At 44.1% G+C, this 25,076-nt stretch overlaps 2 protein-coding genes across 2 annotated transcripts; one reads left to right on the forward strand and one right to left on the reverse strand.

The window, feature by feature from the left end:
* Window positions 1-200: 200 nt before the first annotated feature.
* LOC115103323 (adhesive plaque matrix protein-like) lies at window positions 201-4,764 on the forward strand. Its single transcript, XM_029624200.2, has 7 exons — window positions 201-618; window positions 856-1,029; window positions 1,153-1,271; window positions 1,352-1,517; window positions 1,633-1,748; window positions 1,847-4,588; window positions 4,678-4,764. The coding sequence occupies exons 1-6, from the start codon at window positions 255-257 to the stop codon at window positions 4,583-4,585; spliced, it is 3,678 nt and encodes a 1,225-aa protein (XP_029480060.2). The 5' UTR covers window positions 201-254; the 3' UTR covers window positions 4,586-4,588; window positions 4,678-4,764.
* A 14,178-nt stretch (window positions 4,765-18,942) lies between these two features.
* On the reverse strand, window positions 18,943-23,469 carry ahsg2 (alpha-2-HS-glycoprotein 2). The gene is made up of 7 exons (XM_029624201.2): window positions 23,174-23,469; window positions 22,363-22,473; window positions 22,189-22,270; window positions 21,702-21,859; window positions 21,178-21,285; window positions 20,454-20,531; window positions 18,943-19,662 (listed from the first exon to the last, which is right to left on the reverse strand). Exons 1-7 carry the CDS (start codon window positions 23,381-23,383, stop codon window positions 19,270-19,272), a joined length of 1,140 nt encoding a protein of 379 aa, XP_029480061.1. The 5' UTR covers window positions 23,384-23,469; the 3' UTR covers window positions 18,943-19,269.
* Window positions 23,470-25,076: the final 1,607 nt, after the last annotated feature.

Here is a 25,076-nt window from a genome sequence, read left to right on the forward strand (position 1 = left end):
GACCAAAAGAGAAACAAATCTTTCCTACTGATGAGTCAACAGGGTCAATAGAAGGTAGGCTCTGAGGGTCAGGTCTTGACATGTTCCTGAATAACATAGCCTGTCTGCATCGTTCTGAATGTCGCACCCTCGTGAAGGTGACGTGGGTCATTTGATTAGAGACACCCGTGAGTGGGAGGTCTGAAGTCTAATTGGTCGGTAATCATATTCAGCCTCTGGCGGCAGTGAGTGAAGGAAACTCTTTCAGCACACTGATGTGGTGGTCTTGTGTGTTTGTGAAACGCGATTTTAGTCCGATGGCATTGAAGGCAAAAGGGGAGCGTCTCTCTTTAATATGTTTAGGGCTAGTTGTGGTAGTATTGAACTCCTTTGGTCAGTGCGCTGCAGTAACACAAACAAGATCGTCAAAATCCTCCATTGTCCTGGGACCCCATTTGAAGGGGGATCTTAACAATGGTAAAGAGGAGCAGTCTACAGGTGCTGTGCGATTTGGAAGGCTTATACTTGGACGTAATGTCAAACCAAGAAATGCGAGTTTTTCTACTGATGAACATACAGTCTCCAAAGTCCGATCCTCCAATGTTTCACTGGATGATGCTGACTACCAGTCTGACATGGGTATGTATTATCGACAACTTGCTTTTTGTTATGCTAATTTTGTTTCCATTTGTAGGAATGTTTGACTTAACAACAATTAGTTGCACCTTCCAGTGTAAATGGAAGTATTTGGTCCGAACAATGCTGTTAGGGACTCTTAGTCCTGTGAATGGCTTTAGAAGTATTGCCCTACAACCTAGGCTAAGAATGGACTACCATTGGTGTAGTTAAAAACCTAAGTGTTCTTCTACTTTAAAGGTTGGGAACCTAAGCACCTGGGAGGACACGTTTATGGCACAATTAGGCCAAGTAGTCCAGTGGTGGAAAGTCTCTTGCAGATGGAACCAAGTGTTGAATGTGTTGGCGACTCCATGAAACTAAAGGTCCATGACACAGGCTCTACACCAGGCTCTCTCTTTTCTGTGGACCGAGGCAAGTATCCAGCTATTATCCTGGTATTTGAGATTTAACTTGTACAGCTTTCAAATGACTTAAATGTAATTTGTTGTGTTACTGGTTAACAAATTTCCTTTCTCTTGTTACAATGTTTTGCAGGAAATAAGTCTCCCCTGCCTCTGTCACAGTTGCCCACAAACTGTGGTCATTCCTTCAGCACCACTCACCAGGATTGGATTTTCATTGCAATCTATGAAGGCTGTTATGTCTCACTGGAGGTTGGAAGTCATTCAAATTGTTCCTGTTTTATTGTGAATTTTTACACTTTCCAAGATTAACTTAAAATTTAATCTTGCAGGATGGTAATTATGTTCTGCCTATGCGTTGGTGGGGATTGCCAATTAAAATGTCCTGCCCTGCCAAAAAAAACTTTAAGCCCAACCCTCCTACTGTTTCCTGCTACCCTGAGGGTATGGTGGTGAAAATGGAAGGGGGCACCTCTGCCAAGGATCTCAGGGTCAAGTGTAAGTCATTTACATAAGTCTCAATCCTTGTGCATTCTCTCAAGAGGAACACGTGCAAGTTGGAAAAGTACAATTGTGACTATGCTTTAATTTCGACTCTATTCCACTCTTCCAGTCAAAGGACACTGGCAGCCGTTGATGAGAGTTTCGTCCCATTGTGGCTACAGTGTGGTAGCTCATCTAGAAGCTGTGACCATTTCTGCTCATTATGAACCCTGTGTGGAACTTGAGGTCTGAATTGTCACTTGTGTTAATATTGTCCTTGCTGGTTTTGAAGGACATGGGTGGGAATCAATGATTTGATTCAAATGTTAATTTCTTTATTGCAGGATGGGATGTTCACCCTTGAACTTGCTGGCGAGGGGGAGGTTAAAGTGTCCTGTCCTAGTCCTGTTGACCAGTCTTTCCCTCGCCCCAATTACCCCCAAACCCCTGTGTTTCCGGTTCCTCCCACCATTGCATTTCAACCAAGTCCAATGTTTCCTCCTCAGCCTACTTCACCCCTTAAACCCCAGGCTCCACTGCATCCTTACTACACAAAGCCTGCTGAGAAGCCAAAACCTGCTACTCTGCCTCCTGGGAATCCTCAGTATTACTTTTCCTTCTACCCTCTGCCTGCAACTCCTCCCCCTGCTACCAAAGTTCCTCAGGGCCATGAACAACATCCTGACTACCGACATCCCAAGCCTGTAACTAGCGCTCCACCTAAAGACCCCCAGCCTCCTTGGTATTCAGAGTCCTTCTACCCTCGGCCAGCTGAGCCAGTTACTCATATGCCTGGCGAACTTCCCCCTGCAACAGAAGCTCCAAATGACAAGGTGTACTATCCTTACGACCGATATCCTTATGACCCTCAGCCAGCCAAGCCTGTAACTCATCCTCCTGTGATTCAAAGGCCTGCTACTGAAAAGCCAACATCTCCACTGCATCCTTACCACACACAACCTGCTACTCTGCCTCCTGGGAACCCTCGGTATTACTTTTCCTTCTACCCTCTGCCTGCAACTCCTCCCCCTGCTACCAAAGTTCCTCAGGGCCATGAACAACATCCTGACTACCGACATCCCAAACCTGTAACTGGTTCTCCCCCTGAAGACTACCAAAGTCCTTGGGAGTTTTTTGACCGTCAACCAGTCAAGCCTGTGACGCGTACTCCTGTGACTCAACCTACACCTGCCATACTTCCCCCTGCTACTGAAAAGCCAACATCTCCACTGCGTCCTTATTACCCGAAACCTGATACTCTGCCTCCCGGGAACCCTCAGTATTACTTTTCATTCTACCCTCTGCCTGCTAAGCCTGTAACTCCTCCCCCTCAAGTGTCTACTCCTGCTACCAAAGCTCCTCAGGGCCATGTGCAGCATCCTTACTACCCACATCCTCTCTATCCACCACATCCCAAGCCTGTAACTGGCTCTCCCCCTAAAGACCCCCAAATTCCTTGGGATTCCTTTAACCCTCAACCATTTAAGCCTGCTACGTATCCTGTGACTCATAAGCCTACACCTGCCATGCTTCCCCCTGCTACTGAAAAGCCAAAAGCTCCACTGCATCCCTACTACCCACATCACTACCAACAGTTCTACCCTGAGCCAGCCAAGCCCATTACAATCCCACTTAGGCCTGCAACTCAAACACCAGAACAAACGCCACTTGTAGTCCATACATGGATACCTGCTCCTCAACAACCTAGTCATCCAAGAACTACTAAAGCACCTCCAACTGTGGCTCCTAGTTCACCTCAGCCAGGTGACTCTTATCCACCACATCCTGGGTATTGTCCTGCAGTCTGCCCTACTGGTTTCTTGACCTGCTGCCCCATGCCCATATCTTTCCATCAACACCACCACAACCATTTTGGCCCTGTACCATCCAAGGATAGTGGTATCATTCCTGCTGACCCTTTCAAACATACATCTGACCTGTTCAATTATGCTTCAGTTTCTGGACCTACCCAAGCCACTACAACCCCACAACCTATAACGGTTCAGACCGTTGCCCCCACTAAAATGACCTTGACTGGTTTCCATGACTACTGGAGTCAGCATGGAATGAGGTTTTCAGCCTCCTTGGCTTCGTATGCCCAAGCACCTAGTGATGCCAACAAGCCCTCAGAACCCCAAAGTCCAAAGCAATCACATTTTCAGCCCTACAACCCACAGCAGCCAATGCACCCATCTTTTGAAGCACCTGCCAGTGACTCCAACAAACCTATGGCACAGCAACAACTTATTCAGCCATATCTGCCCCATAACCCACAGCGGCTTATGCATGCATATCCTCTGCCATACAACCCACAAGGTCCAGTACAGCCACATGGCCAAGCACCTGTTTATTCTAACAAGCCCTTGGAACTTGAGCGACCTGCCAGTGATCCAAGTAAACCATCTGAACCTCAATCGCTGTCTAGTGACTTCAACAAGCCCTTAAAACCCCTACCTTCAAAGTGGCCACATTATCCTTTCAGACCTCCAATGTGGTATGACCCTGACATGTTCTATGCATCCAAGCCTCTGCTGCAACCACACCACCAAACCCAATTGTCTGAATCTGCAATGCAGATGCATAGCACACTTGAACAACTGAGTCCTCAAGAACATCCACATGGACCGCTTCAGCCTCCAAGACCAGTCAAGGAACTGGGTGGCTCCCTTCCCAGTAATTCAAAGGGTATCTCTAGCCTTCAGCAACAAAACCCCTCAGGCCATCAAATGCCTACCCATTACGGCTCATTGCCAATATATTATGCTGGTGCCAAACCATCCTACCCCCAGAAACCTGCAGCCAAGCCTTCTGGTAAACCCTCCAGACCTGAATTTCCAGAGTCATTTGAACACTATTGGAAGCCCATTGTGCCACTAGGGCCTAATGAAGGGTTCCATGTCTCTTACCCGGCCCAGTCCGCAGGAGGTTCTTACCCGGCCCAGTCCGCAGGAGGTTCTTACCCGGCCCAGTCCGCAGGAGGTTCTTACCCGGCCCAGTCCGCAGGAGGTTCTTACCCGGCCCAGTCCGCAGGAGGTTCTTACCCAGCCCAGTCCGCAGGAGGTTCTTACCCGGCCGCTAACTAAATGGTAAGTCATTTTGTCCTTCAGTCAACTACGGAGAAATGTTTTAAGTCTTTAATTGAACAGTGGACTTAACATGCATCTGTCTTTTTCAGGATGCGCGACCCTTCTCATCCTTCAGTTAATGGTGCTGATGCCGACCAGAAGCGGCCATGTTTTCCCAATAAACTAATTAACTAACAAGTGCGCAACATTGTTTCCCTTAATTGCATGTTAAATTTAGGTGCTTTAAGAAATGTTTTAGCCAGGTGTGATTAACACTTGTATTGTAAACCAGAAGGCACAATGTCCACCTCTTTTTTCCCAGTCAATGTCACCACAAACTTAAATTCTAAAACTGATCATAGTTTAGTAACAATATCAGACCATGGCTCCGGAAGCTATTTCAGATTACTGCCAGTGTTTCAGCAATGTTCTTCCACTCAAATATGGTGAAAGCCTCCCATCTAGTGCTCATATTGAAAAATAGTTAAGCTTTTCATGTGAATGGGTTCAACTGGTTGCATGCTACTGATCTCAATGGAGTTTATTTGCTATTGAATGTGAACCATTACTCACAGTGCATCAATTTCTATCCTGCCACTTTGAAGTCTACTGCATTTTGCTAGCATCCCACTCAGACTGCACATGCATTTGGTGGCAAAACATTGTCACCCATTATCCTCAATGTAATCACTCATTTGCGCATGGCTAGAGTGAACTACAAATCTTTTCTGCAGTGTTAAGAAATACTGAGGGATTTTTTTTTTTGGTTTAACACTGCAACAATTGATTTAGTTGAGTTCAAACAAGGAGTTCTGTATGGGGTTGTTGCTTGTTCAATACTGGGTTACAATAAGACCTCAGCCAACAAATACTGTTGACCTGGTTGTCTATAATATTTGCTGGAACAGTGCTAGAAAGTACAATCCTAAAATGAGGTAGCACGGCTTTTGAGTCCCTTATCCAAAGCAACTTACAATTAGTTGGTCGGGATTAGATGGTGTCTAATAGGCGTAACTGTGATCCTTTGTAGCTCAGCTGGTAGAGCATGGTGTTGCCGGGACAGTGGGTTCGATTCCTGGCGTCACACGTATAGAAACTGTATCCACGCATGACAGTCGTTGGCTAAAAAACAGGTTTCTGTGCCAATGCACCACACAACCAATTAACAAAGCATACAGACTTTGGGCACTTAATCATGGTTTGGGTTTTCAAAACACTGTCCATCTCAACAAATACATCACACCATCCCTTGTATGCTTACCCAGAATTGAAGGCATGGCTTGACAATCTCCATGTCATACATGTCTTGTAACGTCTCTTTCCATTCAATTGGCCGGTGCAGTTAGGATTGATAGCTAAAGTCGGACTTATTTCTGTTGTGATTCCTATTCTTTTTACATCAATATATACAATTAGTGGCGTAAAGTGCTTTAAGTATTTGTGAGGGGGGGGGGTATCTGTAATTTATTTGTATTTTGACATTCCTAAAGAAAATAATGTACTTTTTACTCCATACTGTTTCCATGACACCCAAGACTACTCCCATTTCGCATGCTTAGCATGACAGGAGAATGGTCCAATTCACTTATCAAGAGGTCATCCCTACTACCTGATCAGGTGGATGATCTAAACACAAATGCTTCATTTGTAAATTGTGAGTTTTGGAGTGTGCCACTAGCTACCCGTAAATTAAAACAAACAAGATGGTGCCGTCTGGCTTAATATAAGGAATTTGAAATTATACCTCTTACTTTTTGATACTTAGTGCCTTTGGATAGTATGCAGACCCCTTGACTTTTTCCACATTTTGTTACATTACAACCTTATTCTAAAATTGATTTAAAAAAACATTTCCCCAGCAATCTACTCAATACCCCATAATGACAAAATGGAAAAAAAGGTTCTTGTTTGCTAATAAAAAATATAAAAACAAAGTATTCAGACCCTTTGCTATGAGACACAAAATTGAGCTCAGGTGCATCCTGTTTCCATTGATTATCCTTGATGTTTTTACAACTTGATTAGAGTCCATCTGTGGTAAATTCAATTGATTAGACATTTGGAAAGGCACACCTGTCTATAAGGTCCCACAGTTGATAGTGTTATGTCAGAACAAAAACCAAGCCACGAGGTTGAAGGAATTGACCGTAGAGCTCCAAGACAGGATTGTGTTGAGGCACAGATCTGGGGAAGGGTACCAAAACATTTCTGCAGCATTGAAGGTCCCCAAGAACACAGTGGCCTCCATCATTCTTAAATGGAAGAAGTTTGGAACCACCAAGACTTCCTAGAGCTGGCCCCCCGGACAAACTGATCAATCGGGGGAGAAGGGCCTTGGTCAGGGAGGTGACCAAGGCCCAAAGGCACCTAAAGGACTCTGACCATGAGAAACAAGATTCTCTGGTCTTATGAAAACAAGATTGAATTCTTTGGCCTGAATGCCAATCGTCACAACTGGAGGAAACCTGGCACCATCCCTACGGTGAAGAATGATGGCAGCATCATGCTGTGTGGATGTTTTTCAGGGGCAGGGAGACGAGTCAGGGTTGAGGCCAAGATGAATGGAGCAAAGTACTGAGAGGTCCTTGATGAAAACCTGCTCCAGAGCGCTCAAGGTTCATCTTCCAACAGGACAACGACCCTAAGCAAACTGCCAAGACAATGCAGGAATGGCTTCGGGACAAGTCTCAATGTCCTTGAGTGGCCCAGCCAGAACCCAATCGAACATACAGTTGAAGTCGGAGGTTTCCATTCACCTTAGCCAAACACATTTAAACACAGTTTTTTCGCAATTCCTGACATTTAATCCCTGTTCAAATTCCCTGTCTTAGGTCAGTTAGGATCACCATTTTATTTTAAGAATGTGAAATGTCAGAATAATAGAGAGTGATTTATTTCAGCTTTTATTACTTTCATCACATTCCCAGTGGGTTAGTTCACATACACTCAATTAGTATTTGGTAGCATTGCCTTTAAATTGTTTAACTTGGGTCAAAAGTTTTGGGTAGCCTTCCACAAGCTTCCCACAATAAGTTGGGTGAATTTTGGCCAATTCCTCCTGACAGAGCTGGTGTAACTGAGTCAGGTTTGTAGGCCTTCTTGCTCGCACACGCTTTTTCAGTTTTGCCCAAAAAATGTTCTTAAGGATTGAGGTCAGGGCTTTGTGATGGCCACTCCAATACCTGGACTTTGTTGTCTTTAAGCCATTTTGCCACGACTTTGGAAGTATGCTTGGGGTCGTTGTCCATTTGGAAGACCCATTTGCAACCAACCTTTAACTTCCTGACTGATGTCTTGAGATGTTGCTTCAATATATCCACATCATTTTCCTACCTCATGATGCCATCTTTTTGTGAAGTGCACCAGTCCCTTCTGCAGCAAAGCACCCCCACAACATGTTGCTGCCACCCCCGTGCTTCACGGTTGGGATGGTGTTCTTTGGCTTGCAAGCCTCCCCCATTTTCCTCCAAACATAACGATGGTCATTATGGCCGAACAGTTCTATTTGTTTTTAAACAGACCAGAGGACATTTCTCTAAAAAGTACAAGCTTTGTCCCCAGGTGCAGTTGCAAACCGTGGTCTGGCTTTTTTTATGGCCGTTTGGAGTAGTGACTTCTTCCTTGCTGAGTGGTCTTCATGGTTATGTTGATTATAGGACTCGTTTTACTGTGGATGTACACTGCTCAAAAAAATAAAGGGAACACTTAAACAACACAATGTAACTCTAAGTCAATCACACTTCTGTGAAATCAAACTGTCCACTTAGGAAGCAACATTGATTGACAATACATTTCACATGCTGTTGTGCAAATGGAATAGACAACTAGGCAATTAGCAAGACACCCCCAATAAAGGAGTGGTTCTGCAGGTGGTGACCACAGACCACTTCTCAGTTCCTATGCTTCCTGGCTGATGTTTTGATCACTTTTGAATGCTGGCGGTGCTTTCACTCTAGTAGTAGCATGAGACGGAGTCTACAACCCACACAAGTGGCTCAGGTAGTGCAGCTCATCCAGGATGGTACATCAATGCGAGCTGTGGCAAGAAGGTTTGCTGTGTCTGTCAGCGTAGTGTCCAGAGCATGGAGGCGCTACCAGGAGACAGGCCAGTACATCGGGAGACGTGGAGGAGGCCGTAGGAGGGCAACAACCCAGCAGCAGGACTGCTACCTCCGTCTTTGTGCAAGGAGGAGCAGGAGAAGCACTGCCAGAGCCCTGCAAAATGACCTCCAGCAGGCCACAAATGTGCATATGTCTGCTCAAGCGGTCAGAAACAGACTCCATGAGGGTGGTATGAGGGCCCGACGTCCACAGGTGGGGGTTGTGCTTACAGCCCAACACCGTGCAGGACGTTTGGCATTTGCCAGAGAACACCAAGATTGGCAAATTCGCCACTGGCGCCCTGTGTTCTTCACAGATGAAAGCAGGTTCACACTGAGCACACTTGACAGACGTGACAGTCTGGAGTTGCCGTGGAGAACGTTCGGCTGCCTGCAACATTCTCCAGCATGACCGGTTTGGCAGTGGGTCAGTCATGGTGTGGGGTGGCATTTCTTTGGGGGGCCGCACAGCCCTCCATGTGCCTGCCATAGGTAGCATGACTGCCATTAGGTACCGAGATGAGATCCTCAGACCCCTTGTGAGACCATATGCTGGTGCGGTTGGCCCTGGGTTCCTCCTAATGCAAGACAATGCTAGACCTCATGTGGCTGGAGTGTGTCAGCAGTTCCTGCAAGAGGAAAGCATTGATGCTATGGACTGGCCCGCCCGTTCCCCAGACCTGAATCCAATTGAGCACATCTGGGACATCATGTCTCGCTCCATCCACCAACGCCACATTGCACCACAGACTGTCTAGGAGTTGGCGGATGCTTTAGTCCAGGTCTGGGAGGATATCCCTCAGGAGACCATCCGCCACCTCATCAGGAGCATGCCCAGGCGTTGTAGGGAGGTCATACAGGCACGTGGAGGCCACACACACGACTGAGCCTCATTTTGACTTGTTTTAACGACATTACATCAAAGTTGGATCAGCCTGTAGTGTGGTTTTCCACTTTAATTTTGAGTGTGACTCCAAATCCAGACCTCCATGGGTTGATACATTTGATTTCCATTGATAATTTTTGTGTGATTTTGTTGTCAGCACATTCAACTATGTAAAGAAAAAAGTATATAATAAGAATATTTCATTCATTCAGATCTAGGATGTGTTATTTTAGTGTTCCCTTTATTTTTTTGAGCAGTGTAGATACTTTTGTACCTGTTTCCTCCAGCATCTTCACAAGGTCCTTTGCTGTTGTTCTGGGACTGATTTGCACTTTTCGCACCCAAGTATGTTCATCTCTAGGAGACAGAAGCATCTCTTTCCTGAGCGGTATGACGGCTGCGTGGCCCCATGGTGTTTATACTTGCGTACTATTGTTTTTACAGATGAATGTGGTACCTTCAGGCGTTTGGAAATTTCTCGCAAGGATGAACCAGACTTGTGGAGGTCTGAAGGTACCACATTCATCTGTACAAACAATAGTACGCAAGTATAAACACCATGGGACCACGCAGCTGAGTTTGAAGGTAGACCTTGAAATGCATCCACAGGTACCTCTCCAATTGACTCAAATGATGTCAATTAGCCTATCAGAAGCTTCTAAAGCCATGACATAATTTTCTGGGATTTTCCACGCTGTTTAAAGGCACAGTCAATTTAGTGTATGTAAACTTCTGACCCACTGGAATTGTGATACAGAGAATTATAAGTGAAATAATCTGTCTGTAAACAATTGTTGGGAAAATGACTTTTGTCATGCACAAAGTAGATGTCCTAACCGACTTGCCAAAACTATAGTTTGTTAACAAGAAATTTGTGGAGTGGTTGAAAATCGAGTTTTAATGACTCCAACCTAAGTGTATGTAAACTTCCAACTTCAACTGTATCTGGAGAGACCTGAAAAGAGCTGTGCAACGGCGCTCTCAATTGTAAGGTATCATGTGTAGATTGATGAGGGAAAAAAAATAATTGAATACATTTAGGAATAAGGATTTAACATAACAAAATTTGGAAAAATTCAAGGGGTCTGATTACTTTCCAAAGGTACTGTAAGTACATTTTAGCAATTACATTTTATTTTGATACTTAAGTATATTTAAAACCAAATACTTTTAGACTTTTACTCAAGTAGTATTTTGCTGAGTATTTTTCTATTAAGGTATCTTTACTTTTACTCAAGTATGACAATTGGGTTCTTTTTCCACCGAAATACAATGACAGATACACACACATTACAGACATAGAGATGAAAAATGCTCATCTTCCAGATGATTATGAGGGGGGAGTTTAAGTACAATTCTTACAAGCTTGTTTGGCTGGTAGCTTATTCTTTAGATGTTTGGGGCTGCTGGTGAACCACGATGTGCAGCATAATGAAAGAGACACTGGACTAGTGCACTTGTCTTCAGGGTGTCTATAGCTAGGGGTTCCATCCAATTGGCGACAGATTTTCATGTGGCTTTTCTAAAATCTTCATAACAACAATATGCCATTTCAGAGTTTCCTTTAGGCATACTGTCATCCATATGCATTCAGATCCAACCTTGTTCATCCAGTGACATCAATAGATGAGGGATATTGGCCCAATGAGACACATTTAAGTGTCCTTAAAAACAGCCTTTTACAAATTACAAAACACTATTCCTTGTGTAGCAAATGCAAAACTTTATAGCACATTGTTTGTGTTTTTTTTAGGCTACTTTCCTAAAACAATAATTGTCCACCTCACGGTTCAGCTGTCAGAGATTTGAACACTAAATGTATCATGGCACTGTATGGATAGGCCTGTAGGCTTAGCTGTCCACTGTATGGACAGGCCTGTAGGCTTAGCTGTCTACTGTATGGATAGACCTGTACGCTTAGCTGTCCACTGTATGGATAGACCTGTAGGCTTAGCTGTCCACTGTATGGATAGACCTGTAGGCTTAGCTGTCCACTGTATGGATAGGCCTGTAGGCTTAGCTGTCCACTGTATGGATAGGCCTGTAGGCTTAGCTGTCCACTGTATGGATAGGCCTGTAGGCTTAGCTGTCCACTGTATGGATAGACCTGTAGGCTTAGCTGTCCACTGTATGGATAGACCTGTAGGCTTAGCTGTCCACTGTATGGATAGACCTGTAGGCTTAGCTGTTCACTGTATGGATAGGCCTGTAGGCTTAGCTGTCCACTGTATGGATAGGCCTGTAGGCTTAGCTGTCCACTGTATGGATAGACCTGTAGGCTTAGCTGTCTACTGTATGGATAGACCTGTAGGCTTAGCTGTCCACTGTATGGATAGACCTGTAGGCTTAGCTGTCCACTGTATGGATAGACCTGTAGGCTTAGCTGTCCACTGTATGGATAGGCCTGTAGGCTTAGCTGTCCACTGTATGGATAGACCTGTAGGCTTAGCTGTCCACTGTATGGATAGGCCTGTAGGCTTAGCTGTCCACTGTATGGATAGGCCTGTAGGCTTAGCTGTCCACTGTATGGATAGGCCTGTAGGCTTAGCTGTCCACTGTATGGATAGACCTGTAGGCTTAGCTGTCCACTGTATGGATAGGCCTGTAGGCTTAGCTGTCCACTGTATGGATAGACCTGTAGGCTTAGCTGTCCACTGTATGGATAGACCTGTAGGCTTAGCTGTCCACTGTATGGATAGACCTGTAGGCTTAGCTGTCCACTGTATGGATAGGCCTGTAGGCTTAGCTGTCCACTGTATGGATAGACCTGTAGGCTTAGCTGTCCACTGTATGGATAGGCCTGTAGGCTTAGCTGTCCACTGTATGGATAGACCTGTAGGCTTAGCTGTCCACTGTATGGATAGACCTGTAGGCTTAGCTGTCCACTGTATGGATAGACCTGTAGGCTTAGCTGTCCACTGTATGGATAGGCCTGTAGGCTTAGCTGTCCACTGTATGGATAGGCCTGTAGGCTTAGCTGTCCACTGTATGGATAGGCCTGTAGGCTTAGCTGTCCACTGTATGGATAGACCTGTAGGCTTAGCTGTCCACTGTATGGATAGACCTGTAGGCTTAGCTGTCCACTGTATGGATAGGCCTGTAGGCTTAGCTGTCCACTGTATGGATAGGCCTGTAGGCTTAGCTGTCCACTGTATGGATAGGCCTGTAGGCTTAGCTGTCCACTGTATGGATAGACCTGTAGGCTTAGCTGTCCACTGTATGGATAGACCTGTAGGCTTAGCTGTCCACTGTATGGATAGGCCTGTAGGCTTAGCTGTCCACTGTATGGATAGACCTGTAGGCTTAGCTGTCCACTGTATGGATAGGCCTGTAGGCTTAGCTGTCCACTGTATGGATAGACCTGTAGGCTTAGCTGTCCACTGTATGGATAGACCTGTAGGCTTAGCTGTCTACTGTATGGATAGACCTGTAGGCTTAGCTGTCCACTGTATGGATAGGCCTGTAGGCTTAGCTGTCCACTGTATGGATAGACCTGTAGGCTTAGCTGTCCACTGTATGGATAGGCCTGTAGGCTTAGCTGTCCACTGTATGGATAGACCTGTAGGCTTAGCTGTCCACTGTATGGATAGACCTGTAGGCTTAGCTGTCCACTGTATGGATAGACCTGTAGGCTTAGCTGTCCACTGTATGGATAGGCCTGTAGGCTTAGCTGTCCACTGTATGGATAGGCCTGTAGGCTTAGCTGTCCACTGTATGGATAGGCCTGTAGGCTTAGCTGTACACTGTATGGATAGACCTGTAGGCTTAGCTGTCCACTGTATGGATAGGCCTGTAGGCTTAGCTGTACACTGTATGGATAGGCCTGTAGGCTTAGCTGTCCACTGTATGGATAGGCCTGTAGGCTTAGCTGTCCACTGTATGGATAGGCCTGTAGGCTTAGCTGTCCACTGTATGATATTCATATTCTAATATATACACTGCATTCAGAAAGTATTCAGACCCCTTGACTTTTTCCACTTTTTGTTACATTACACCCTTATTCTAAAATTGATTAAAACATTTTTTCCCCTCATCAATCTACACACAATACCCCATAATAACAAAGCAAAAACAGGTTTTTAGACATGTTTGCAAATGGATTAAATATGAACTTAAATATAACATTTACATAAGTATTCAGCCCCTTTACTCAGTACTTTGAAGCACCTTTGGCAGCGATTACAGCCTCAAGTCTTCTTGGGTATGATGCTACTAGCTTGGCACACCTGTATTTGGGGAGTTTCTCCCATTCTTCTCTGCATATGTTGGCACCACAAACTGATGCTGGCACTAAGACCACACTCATTGAGCTGTATACGGCCATAAGGAAACAGTAAAACGCTCACCCCGAGGGGGCGCTCCTAGTGGCCGGGGACTTTAATGCAGGAAAACCTAAATCCGTTTTACCTAATTTCTACCAGCATGTTAAATGTGCAACCAAAAACTCAAAACCACCTTTACTCCACACAAAGATACGTGTACAAAGCTCTCCCTCGACCTCCATTTGGCAAATCTGTCCATAATATTATCCTCCTGATTCCTGCTTACAAACAAAAACTTAAGCAGGAAGCACCAGTGACTTGGTCAATAAGAAAGTGGTCAGATGAAGCAGATGCTAAGCTACAGGACTGTTTTGCTAGCACAGACTGGAATATGTTCCGAGATTCTTCCGATGGCATTGAGGAGTACACCACATCAGTCACTGGCTTCATCAATAAGTGCATCGATAACGTCGTCCCCACAGTACATACCCCAACCAGAAGCCATGGATTACAGGCAACATCCGCACCGAGCATAAAGGGTAGTGCTGCCGCTTTCAAGGAGCGGGACTCTAACCCGGAAGCTTGGGGCGGCAGGGTAGCCTAGTGGTTAGAGCATTGGACTAGTAACCGAAAGGTTGCAAGTTCAAATCCCCGAGCTGACAAGGTACAAAATCTGTCGTTCTGCCCCTGAACAGGCAGTTAACCCACTGTTCCTAGGCCGTCATTGAAAATAAGAATTTGTTCTTAACTGACTTGCCTAGTAAAATAAAGGTAAAAAAAAAAAAAAAAAAAAAAAAAAAAAAATAAATCCCACTATGCCCTCCGACGAAGCATCAAACAGGCAAAGCGTCAATACAGGACTAAGATTGAATCGTACTACACCGGCGTCGGATGTGGCAGGGCTTGAAAACTATTACAGACTACAAAGGGAAGCACAGCTGCGAGCTTCCCAGTGACACAAGCCTACCAGACAAGCTAAATTACTTCTATGCTTACTTCGAGGCAAGTAAAACTGAAGCATGCATGAGAGAATCAGCTGTTCCGGATGACTGTGATCATGCTCACAATAACCCATGTGAGTATTTAGTAAAACAATTCTAATAATTTTACATCTATTTAACTCTGGTATAAGCACTTTAAACAGGTCAACATTCACAAGGCCACAGGGCTAGACAGACTACCAGGACGTGTAATCCGAGCATGCGCTGACCAACTGGCAAGTGTCTTCACTGACATTTTCAACCTATCCCTGTCTGAGTCTGTAATACCAACATGTTTCAGGCAGACCACCATAGTCCCTGTGCCCAAGAACACTAAGGTAACCTGCCTAAATAACTACCGACCCGTAGCACTCACGTCTGTAGCCATGAAGTGCTTTGAAAGGCTGGTCATGGCTCACATCAACACCATTATCCCAGAAACCCTAGACCCACTCAATTTGCATACCGCCCCAACAGATCCGCAGATGATGCAATCTCTATTGCACTCCACACTGCACTTTCACACCTGGACAAAAGGAACACCTATGTAAGAAGGCTATTCATTGACTACAGCTCTGCGTTCAACACCATAGTGCCCTCAAAGCTCATCACTAAGCTAAAGATCCTGGGACTAAACACCTCCCTCTGCAACTGGATCCTGGACTTCCTTAAGGGCCACCCCCAGGTGGTAAGGGTAGGTAACAAAACATCCGCCACACTAATCCTCAACACAGGGGCCACTCAGGGATGCGTGCTCAGTCCCCTCCTGTACTCCCTGTTCACTCATGACTGCATGGCCAGGCACGACTCCAACACCATCATTAAGTTTGCTGATGACACGACAGTGGTAGGCCTGATCACAGAATACGACCAGACATCCTATAGGGAGGAGGTCAGAGACCTGACCGTGCGGTGCCAGGACAGCAACCTCTATCTCAACGTGATCAAGACAAAGGAGATGATTGTGGACTACAGGAAAAGGAGGACCGAGCACGTCCCCATTCTCATCGACAGGGCTGCAGTGGAGCAGGTTGAGAGCTTCAGGTTTCTTGGTGTCCACATCGCCAACAAACTAACATGGTCCAAGCACACCATGACAGTTGTGAAGAGGGCACGACAAAACCTATTCCCCCTCAGGAGACTGAAAAGATTTGGCATGGATCCTCAGATCCTCAAAAGGTTCTACAGCTGCACCATCGAGAGCATCCTGACTGATTGCATCACTGCCTGGTATGGCAACTGCTCGGCCTCCGTCCGCAAGGCACTACAGGGGGTAGTGCGTACTGCCCAGTACATCACTGGGGCCAAGCTTCCTGCAATACAGGACCTCTACACCAGGCGGTGTCAGAGGAAGGCCCTAAAATTGTCAAAGACTCCAGCCACCCTAGTCATAGACTGTTCTCTCTGCTACCGCACGGCAAGTGGTACCGGAGCGCCAAGTCTAGGTCCAAGAGGCTTCTAAACAGCTTCTACCCCCAAGCCATAAGACTCCTGAACATCTAATCAATTGGCTACCCAGACTATTTGCGTTGCCCCCCTCTCTTTTACGCTGCTTCTTCTCTGTTTATTATCTATGCATAGTAACTTTAATAACTCTACCTACATGTACATATTACCTAAATTACCTCGACTAACTCCCGCACATTGACTATGTACCGGTACCCCCTGTATATAGCCTCACTATTGTTATTTTACTGCTGCTCTTGAATTATTTGTTACTTTTATTTATTTATTTATTTATTTATTCATTTGTATTATTTTTAGTTATTTTTTTTCTTAAAACGGCATTGTTGGTTAAGGGCTTTTAAGTAAGAATTTCACTGTAAGGTCAACACCTATTGAATTCAGGGCATGTGACAAGTCAAATTTGATTTGATTTGAGATCTCAAGCTCTGTCAGGGTGGATAGGGAGCATCGCTGCACAGCTATTTCATGTCAAAGGGGGCTGAATACTTATGATACACACTGCATATTATTAGATAAAATATTACTGTGAAGTGTCATTCTGGTTCCACCTCTAGCCCTGATCTGAAATGACTAGATAGGTGAAATTAAAATAGGTTGGAAATTCTTACATATTAAATTGTTTTCCATGCATCGAGATACACTTTGTCAATCTGGTATCTTCCCCAGCTTTAAGACTCTTATAAAGTCCTGGATTGTTTTGCTCAGTTCCTCTAGGACTGCCTGTAGGCAGCTGCCAGTTGTTGTTAGAATGATGGTGTCACCGGGTCCACAGACATGGCATGGATATCAGGTTGCCAACAGCATCAGCAAAAAATGGCACCTCTTCAACCTTGATCATTGCTCTTTGCCAGGATTGGCAAAGTATTCTGGATGGTCAAAACAAGTGATTTATGCTTTCAGTTCATTTTATATTTCCATGCTGATAATTTACTTGGAATGTCTGCATATTTATGTTCTCTTCGATCATCAAGAAGGCCTTACTTACTTACACAGTAAAATAGATATGTGAAAACAAGAGTGTGTAGGTTCTGAGTCTAAAGAGGTCCTCAGTAACCCCGAATACACACTTGCCTTCTTTCACCAATCAAAATGGGTAGTTCTTTGAATTGGAGTATTAGAAAAAGGGGTTTCATAAGTCATTGTTTACACAAGCAAAGTACCATTGAACATTTTTGAATGAAAGCTGTGTTGCTATCACAGACTTGTTAATGAAGCCCTTTCAAACCAAATGGTGTTTTCTGTCACTTAAATCATTTTCTAAATTGTCCACAGTTATGTCCATATTTTCTAGCCACATATTTTTTATGTTTTGATGTACATGATCATTCAGGGATTTATTAGGATACTATAATTTTGATTAGAAATGTATAGTACCAGTACTTTTTTGTAGCATAGAACAGCCATACTCAACACGCAGAACTCAGTCGGGCCTTGACTCCTGGTATCGTATAAACACACATAAGAAATGGAAAATTGTGTAGAATTGCAGGACATGAGCTTTAAAACGGCAAAATGTTCTCTCCGCCCCAATGGCAAACTGTAAAATTAAATTGCTAAATGTTCTCTCCACTAACAAGAGGGGTGTTAACCGTTTCAACAGTTTTGGGTCACATGGGTTGTGAAGTGGGGGGTTTGTTACTATGCTGATAAATACAGTAACAATATCCATCTGGACCTTTGCCACCTAGGAAATGTGTGTGACCGGACCTGCTCAAATAGTACTTGAGTACCCCTGCCATAGGCCAGAGTCAGTGCTATGTATCATAAGGCGGCCCAATCTGGACAGCATGGATCAATGAATAGTTTCATAATAATAATAGATGAATGAATAGTTTAATTCTTAGAGGATGGATGATGCCAGTGCTTCTGAAAATAGTCATTAATTTTGAATACCTTATGAATTATATCACCAGAGTGACTAACAACCTTCATGCACATGAACACAGTGAGTCCTATCTTCACGCCGGTGTGATTTAGGACTTCTAACCCCTTTTATGTGTTTGAGCTATAGACTTCTGAGTTATACCATTTGGATTCGTCCACTCCCTTTGCATCCTTTGGTACCAAACATTAGATTGTTTAACGGGGGCGGAGCTAAAGCCATGTTTGTGAGACAAGGGAGGATCCCGAAACGGCCCAGGGCAAGGTCTTTCATACAAAAACATCTGTAGAATCCGAATGGTTTGAGCTTTCAAGTATTAAAAGATATGACGCTCACAAGCTACACAAGAGTCGTTAGAAGGTTCTTCTACACAGAAGATCATAGGAAATCCCAGGACATAGTGTCTATAATACTGTAATAAACTCACATAGTTGCGGTCATAAACTCTGAACTCCAAACAGTTGTTACTGACTAGTTGGATATTCATTTCCCACTGAGAAAACAATTTCTGTACTTACAGCATTCATTTGAATTAATTCTGATCAGGTTTTTGCATTGGCATAATATATATATATATATATATATTTTTACATTTGCCAAAAAATTAATCTCGTGAATTCAACAGTTTATGTCAAATAGTTGTGTCTTCTACTTGTAGCCCTGGTTGTCCTGAAAAGAAAATGGTGAAACACTTAATTGCAAGGCTAAATATAAGGGCTGGACATCAAAGTCAGATAAATAAATAGCCAATTTCTGCTGGGGTCTCGTTTAGCTGTGAAAGACACATGAGAAAGTAAGTAAAATATCATTCTTTATTACCCCTAGATACAGAGCAGTTCAGAGTACATACAGCCATTGCACATTGAGCGTAGTAAATGAACCCTTATGACCTACATTTTAACCCTTACTTGTAACTCCCACATGTTTAGAACCATGACAACCCCCCTGAACAAATAGCTAGTAAAGATGTAGTAAATCTCTGCCTAACCAATTAATGAGGAAGGTCTTGTAAAAGCACAATGAAAAGCAGACTCAAGCCCTTATGTGGTATTCTCTGGGCCCAACGCATGCAGTTCGATGACTGCGACATTAAAGAGTCTGTGCTTTGTAAAATCTGAACGCTTCTCAGAAAAAATTCTTCTTCCCTGGACACACTGGCACAGGTGCAATAAGTGCAGACACAATAGCTGGGCTGTCTGGGGCTTCCCTCTTCACCACCCCAGATACAACAGGTGCGTCCGTGCCTACAACTGGATCGACTACGAACACAGGGGGCGCTTCGGTACCCACAGGGACCACCACCACGGGGACTACCACCACGGGGACCACAGGCACTATGGACTCCTCGGACTCGCCAGACTCGCCAGACTCGGCAGACAGAAGGCCGCTGAGGTCGGGGTCGTGGAGGGCGGTGAGTTTGTGGTGCCTCAGGCCGTGGACCTTGGGGAGGTTACCAGCGTGTACGTGGACCACTGGCGCAGGCACCGGGACTGTGCCATTGGTGTCCACGATAGGCATCTGTACATTAGAACGAGAGACAGGTCGTCAAAGTACTGTCAGTGCAATGGTTTGTTTTCATGTGGCATTTATTGATGTACCCTGGCATTATGTGGCTGAGTGATGAGAGAGAAACTGAAATGTTTTTTTGTCCATTGGGTATTTCCATTTGCGGAATATTTAGCTAAAGCCTTGAATAAAAGAAAAATGGCTACTTTTAATTCAATTCTAAAAATATTTATATTTGATGTGGTAGATGGCACGTGTGTATTAAATATTGTGTAGAGGCTTGTCTCCCATATGAATCTTCTCTTTGTGCCATACTGGATTCAAATGCCTTCTATTTTTTTCTTTATTTCTTTATCTGTATATATTATGTATTTATGTGTATGTGTATATACAGGGTGTATGTATGTATGTAAATATGTCTATTCTTTTACTGCTCTAGGGATATAATTATTGTTTGGTTAACCTTATTCACTACTATGTATTGATTTTTGCCTTACATTTTTTCACTCTGTATGCGATGTGCAATGCAGAGAACACCGGAAGAAGAATGATAATTTCATTACCACAGTGAATGATTGTAATGTTTGTTTATGTGTCAGTTAATCCCATAAGGGATGGGTTACCAATTGGCCATTTGACTAGTAAATCAAATGTAATTCCTTCATTCATTTCATTAATTCATTCATATTGTTCGGTTCAAATAAGATATAGCCTTTATAGTATAGAAGACACATTAATAACTCAGTGATAACAAGTCACCTACTTATTCACAGGTGGGAATTAATGCATGTCTTTTCTCTCACCATTGAAGATGCAGCAAATATATTGCACTGGATTGAGTGTAAAGAACTCACACCAGCCACTTGGCAAAAGCCACGTTGCTGAAAGAGAAAAGAAACGTGTCACACATGGTGGTACTGATTAAATACCAAGACATTGAGTATGTTTCAATAACCACACTATCATACCACCTAGAATGAAACAGTGTGTTGGGCATGCATTCTAAGTAGTATGCTAGTATGGCCATTTGAATGCAGGTTTGGGCATGCATTCTAAGTAGTATGCTAGTATGGCCATTTGAATGCAGGTTTGGGCATGCATTCTAAGTAGTATGCTAGTATGGCCATTTGAATGCAGGTTTGGGCATGCATTCTAAGTAGTATGCTAGTATGGCCATTTGAATGCAGGTTTGGGCATGCATTCTAAGTAGTATGCTAGTATGGCCATTTGAATGCAGGTTTGGGCATGCATTCTAAGTAGTATGCTAGTATGGCCATTTGAATGCAGGTTTGGGCATGCATTCTAAGTAGTATGCTAGTATGGCCATTTGAATGCAGGTTTGGGCATGCATTCTAAGTAGTATGCTAGTATGGCCATTTGAATGCAGGTTTGGGCATGCATTCTAAGTAGTATGCTAGTATGGCCATTTGAATGCAGGTTTGGACATGCATTCTAAGTAGTATGCTAGTATGGCCATTTGAATGCAGGTTTGGGCATTCCTCCTTCCATGATATAATGTATACTTACTGCCATAGCATTGGTCAGCGGCACACAGTTGTCATCACTGTCATCAGCAGTGCAGTTAGTTTCTACTATAACATATTCTGCCAAGTATCTAGCACCACCAGACACAACCTGCAAACAGAATTGAAGTACATAAGGGCTTTCCACTATAGTTGTGTCACAGTTAGTATATGGGAGATACTGTATATGCTCAAACAGAGGAGATGTTTTATTTTATTTTAATTTACCAAGGCAAGTCAGTTAAGAACACATTCTTATTTACAATGACAGCCTACACCTGCCAAATATGGACGACGCTTGGACAATTGTGTACCGCCCAATGGGACTCCCAATCACGGTCAGTTGTGATACAGACTGGATTCGAACCAGGGTGTCTGTAGTGACGCCTCTAGCACTGAGATGGAGTGCCTTAGACCACTGCACCACTCGGGAGCCCCACATCAACATCAACCTGTCTAATGGAGCCCTTATTCACAAGATTGCACTTGCCCACATGATGATCATATGATCAGAAAAATATGTTTTACCTGAGTTGACATGCGTCCGACTTCCATGATTGCAAACAATGACTCTTTGCCTGTCCTGTTGTTGAAGGTGACCAGCGAGGCAGAGACCATGGCCAGGCCTGCAGTGTCGTTAAGGGGAAGGAGTGAGGCACAGCCCACACAGAGGTCCTCCGTTGATTCTTGACATGGTACCAGATAGAGAGAGCAGGTGACTGTATTAGTGTGTGCGTGAATATATTCCACTGGGCACAGACGTCAATTCAACATCTATTCCTACGTGGGTTCAATGTAATTTCATTGAAATGACATGGGAACAACGTTGTTTCAACCAGTGTGTGCCCAGTGGGATCTCACCTTCCCGCTTCTGTGGTACCTCTCCAGTCAGTAGCTGTCAGACTTTGTTCACAGAATGTGTTGATTATACTTTATTTGCCTGGGGACCGGGATTGTGAAATTATATAGTTCAATGGATTAGATTGAAAAAAAATGTGACATAAAGATTGCATACCTTCAGTTTTACACTTGAAAGCTGTGACAGACATAACTCCTCCAACCTTTCTCAGTACCACATCACAATCTCCCTCCACTGCCTAAAAAACAACAAACAACATTACCAATAATCCATTGGAATTAACTACATAGAATATCAAATGTATTTAATAAAGTGGAGAATTGGCCTCACTGTGACTACTTTGGGCCTGACGGTGCAGTTGGCGACAGGTGTAGGGTCCAGAACGTGACATGTGGTCTCCAGTAGGTCCACTTCCATCAGATAGATCTCTGATCCATCAGGCTATTGAACAACACTGGAGAGCATGACTGAACGGGAATATATTATATCTGCGCTCTTATTCCAAATATAAAGTGTCTCTGAGTGAGAGTGCTGATCTACGATCAGACCCCCCTAGTCGTCCATGTAATCTCATTCATTAAGATCTAAAAGGTGAAACTGATCCTAGATCAGCACTGTGAATACAGCTCCAGGGCTAACCGTAGAGGTTAACACATGAAAAAAGGGGCTTTGTATCAAAATTGTATTTCTCCTTAGAACACTAGGTTAAACAAAACTGAAATATGTCTATGCTATCTGTCTCAAACATCTGCAAAACTGTAGACTGGTAGGACCTGGGTAGTTAAGATAAACTTGAAAATGTATCTTGTCTTTACATTTACATTTGACATTATAGTAATTTATCAGATGCTCTTATCCACAGAGACTTACAGTAGTGAGTGCATACATTTTCATACTTAATTGTTTTTTGTTCGTACTTAAACAACATAACAATAATTCCGCCTCATTCTGCGAGTACAGAAGTCCAATCTACGTGATGCCGGTATTTCCATTACAATCTGTAATAATGAATGTTGCCTGGTGTGACGTCACACTAGACTGTATCATACATCTATGCCAATCTAGAGATGAGGTATATAGAGATGTATCTATATATGACTCTGTGGATTATTCTATTATCCATGCTCCAGCTCTGGCTCACCTTGGTTAGGATCTTGATGTTATCGATCTGGTTCAGGGCGTACTTGTAGCCGTGCGTGTGCTGGCCGTTGAGGTAATCCTGGGCCACCAGGGCTGCAGCTTGCACGTCGGGCGAGTCGCAGGGCGGATGGGTCACATTATGCAGCAACAACTGGGCCCGTGCCCCCGTCAGCAGCCCCAAAACCAAGGCTATACCCAGGCGACTCATCATCAGGAGGGGTAGGACAGGGCGAGAGGATGGAAGTATTGTAGCAGGTAATGACAGGGGTACACTACAAGAACGACTGAGTCCATATGCCCTGGTATATAGCCTGTACTTTAAACTTCACCACAGAGCCAAGGTAAACACATGTCCACCCCAGACTTCTGTGTACCGTGTGGATTGTGCAAGAATCCTCAGCCTGAACCCCATATGGAATATTGCCAAGATAAATGCTAGACTGACAAAGTCTGGGGTGATCAGGTGCATTGGTGTCAGCAGGTAGATGTCAACATTTTACTCTTTAGTTCAACTGAGAAAAAGTCGAGCTTGGATCAAATATGGGATTTCATTGATGTGAATTAAGAAGATGCCATGAAAAGTAATACTGTAGCAAAACTGTAGCCCAGGTCTTCTCTAGATCTTCCGTAGCCTGTCTGTTCAGAACATTCAGTAGCTTTACAAGACAATGTAATTGTCACGACTTCCCCCGAAGTCGTTTCCTCTCCTTGTTCGGGCTGTGTTTGGTGGTCGGCGTCACCGGTCTTCTAGCCATCGTCGATCCACTTTTTATTTTTCCATTTGTTTTGTCTTGATTTCTTACACACCTGGTTTCCATTTCCATCATTAATTGTTGTGTATTTAACCCTCTGTTCCCCCCATGTCCTTGTGTGGAATTGTTTGTTTGTAAGTGCTTGTGCTCTATGTTACTAGTGCGCGTCGGGTTTTGTACCCATGTAGGTTATTTTTGTATTGCCGTGGATTTTGTATTAAACTGCTCCGGCTATTACCTATCTCTGCTTTCCTGCATCTGACTTCACTGCCACCAGGTCCGCAACCCTTACAGTAATATACATTGTGATTGATAAGGGACCAGTGTAAATGTCATATAACGATTATGAGGCATCACCCTGTATTTCCCTGAAAGGGAGCAAAAGGCCTATGGTTCCAGATGTCTCTGTGCAGCATGGCCCTAGCTCCGTCTGTGTTGTCTTGTGTCTTGCCAATGGTAAGTAAAACAGCATAAGTTGATCTGGGATCAGGCTAGCAATGTAGGCTACTACAATTAGATGGGAGAGCCACAACAACAATGATGCAATGACACCTGGTGGATTATATAGGCTCTGCCACTAAACCAGAGACAAGCGATTTGCAAGTATGCTGCTGATAGGAGATGATTGGCCTACTACAGCATTCATGGATCCCTGCCCCACTCACAACAGGCGCAACTGGCAGGCAGACAAAGGGCCAGATCTTACAACGCCTGGATAGGTACTTTAAGTATCAGCTAACCACATAATATGTTATAGCAATCTGTCAGTTGATGGCAACCATTGGTTGATGCATGCAACGTCGCACCAGGGGAACGAGAACACGTACCAGATATCGGCCGTGTTCGAGAGCATCAAAACGAGTGCAGTCAGTCAGTCAAAATTTACCCATGATACATTGTTGTTTTGATCCTCTCAAACTTGGCCACAGACACATACAGAGAGAGCTGGGCCCTGATAGTACATCTCAGTAAGACAAAAACAACAGTGTTCCTAAAAAAGGTCCAGTTACCAGGACCACGAATACAAATTCCATCTAGACACCTTTGCCCTAGAGCACACAAAAAATATACATACCTCAGCCTAAACATCAGCACTATACAGGTAACTTCCACAAAGCTATGAACGAGCTGAGAGACAAGGCGAGAAGGGCA

This window comes from Oncorhynchus nerka, linkage group LG20 (assembly GCF_034236695.1).
Source record: "Oncorhynchus nerka isolate Pitt River linkage group LG20, Oner_Uvic_2.0, whole genome shotgun sequence".
Lineage (NCBI taxonomy): Eukaryota > Metazoa > Chordata > Actinopteri > Salmoniformes > Salmonidae > Oncorhynchus > Oncorhynchus nerka.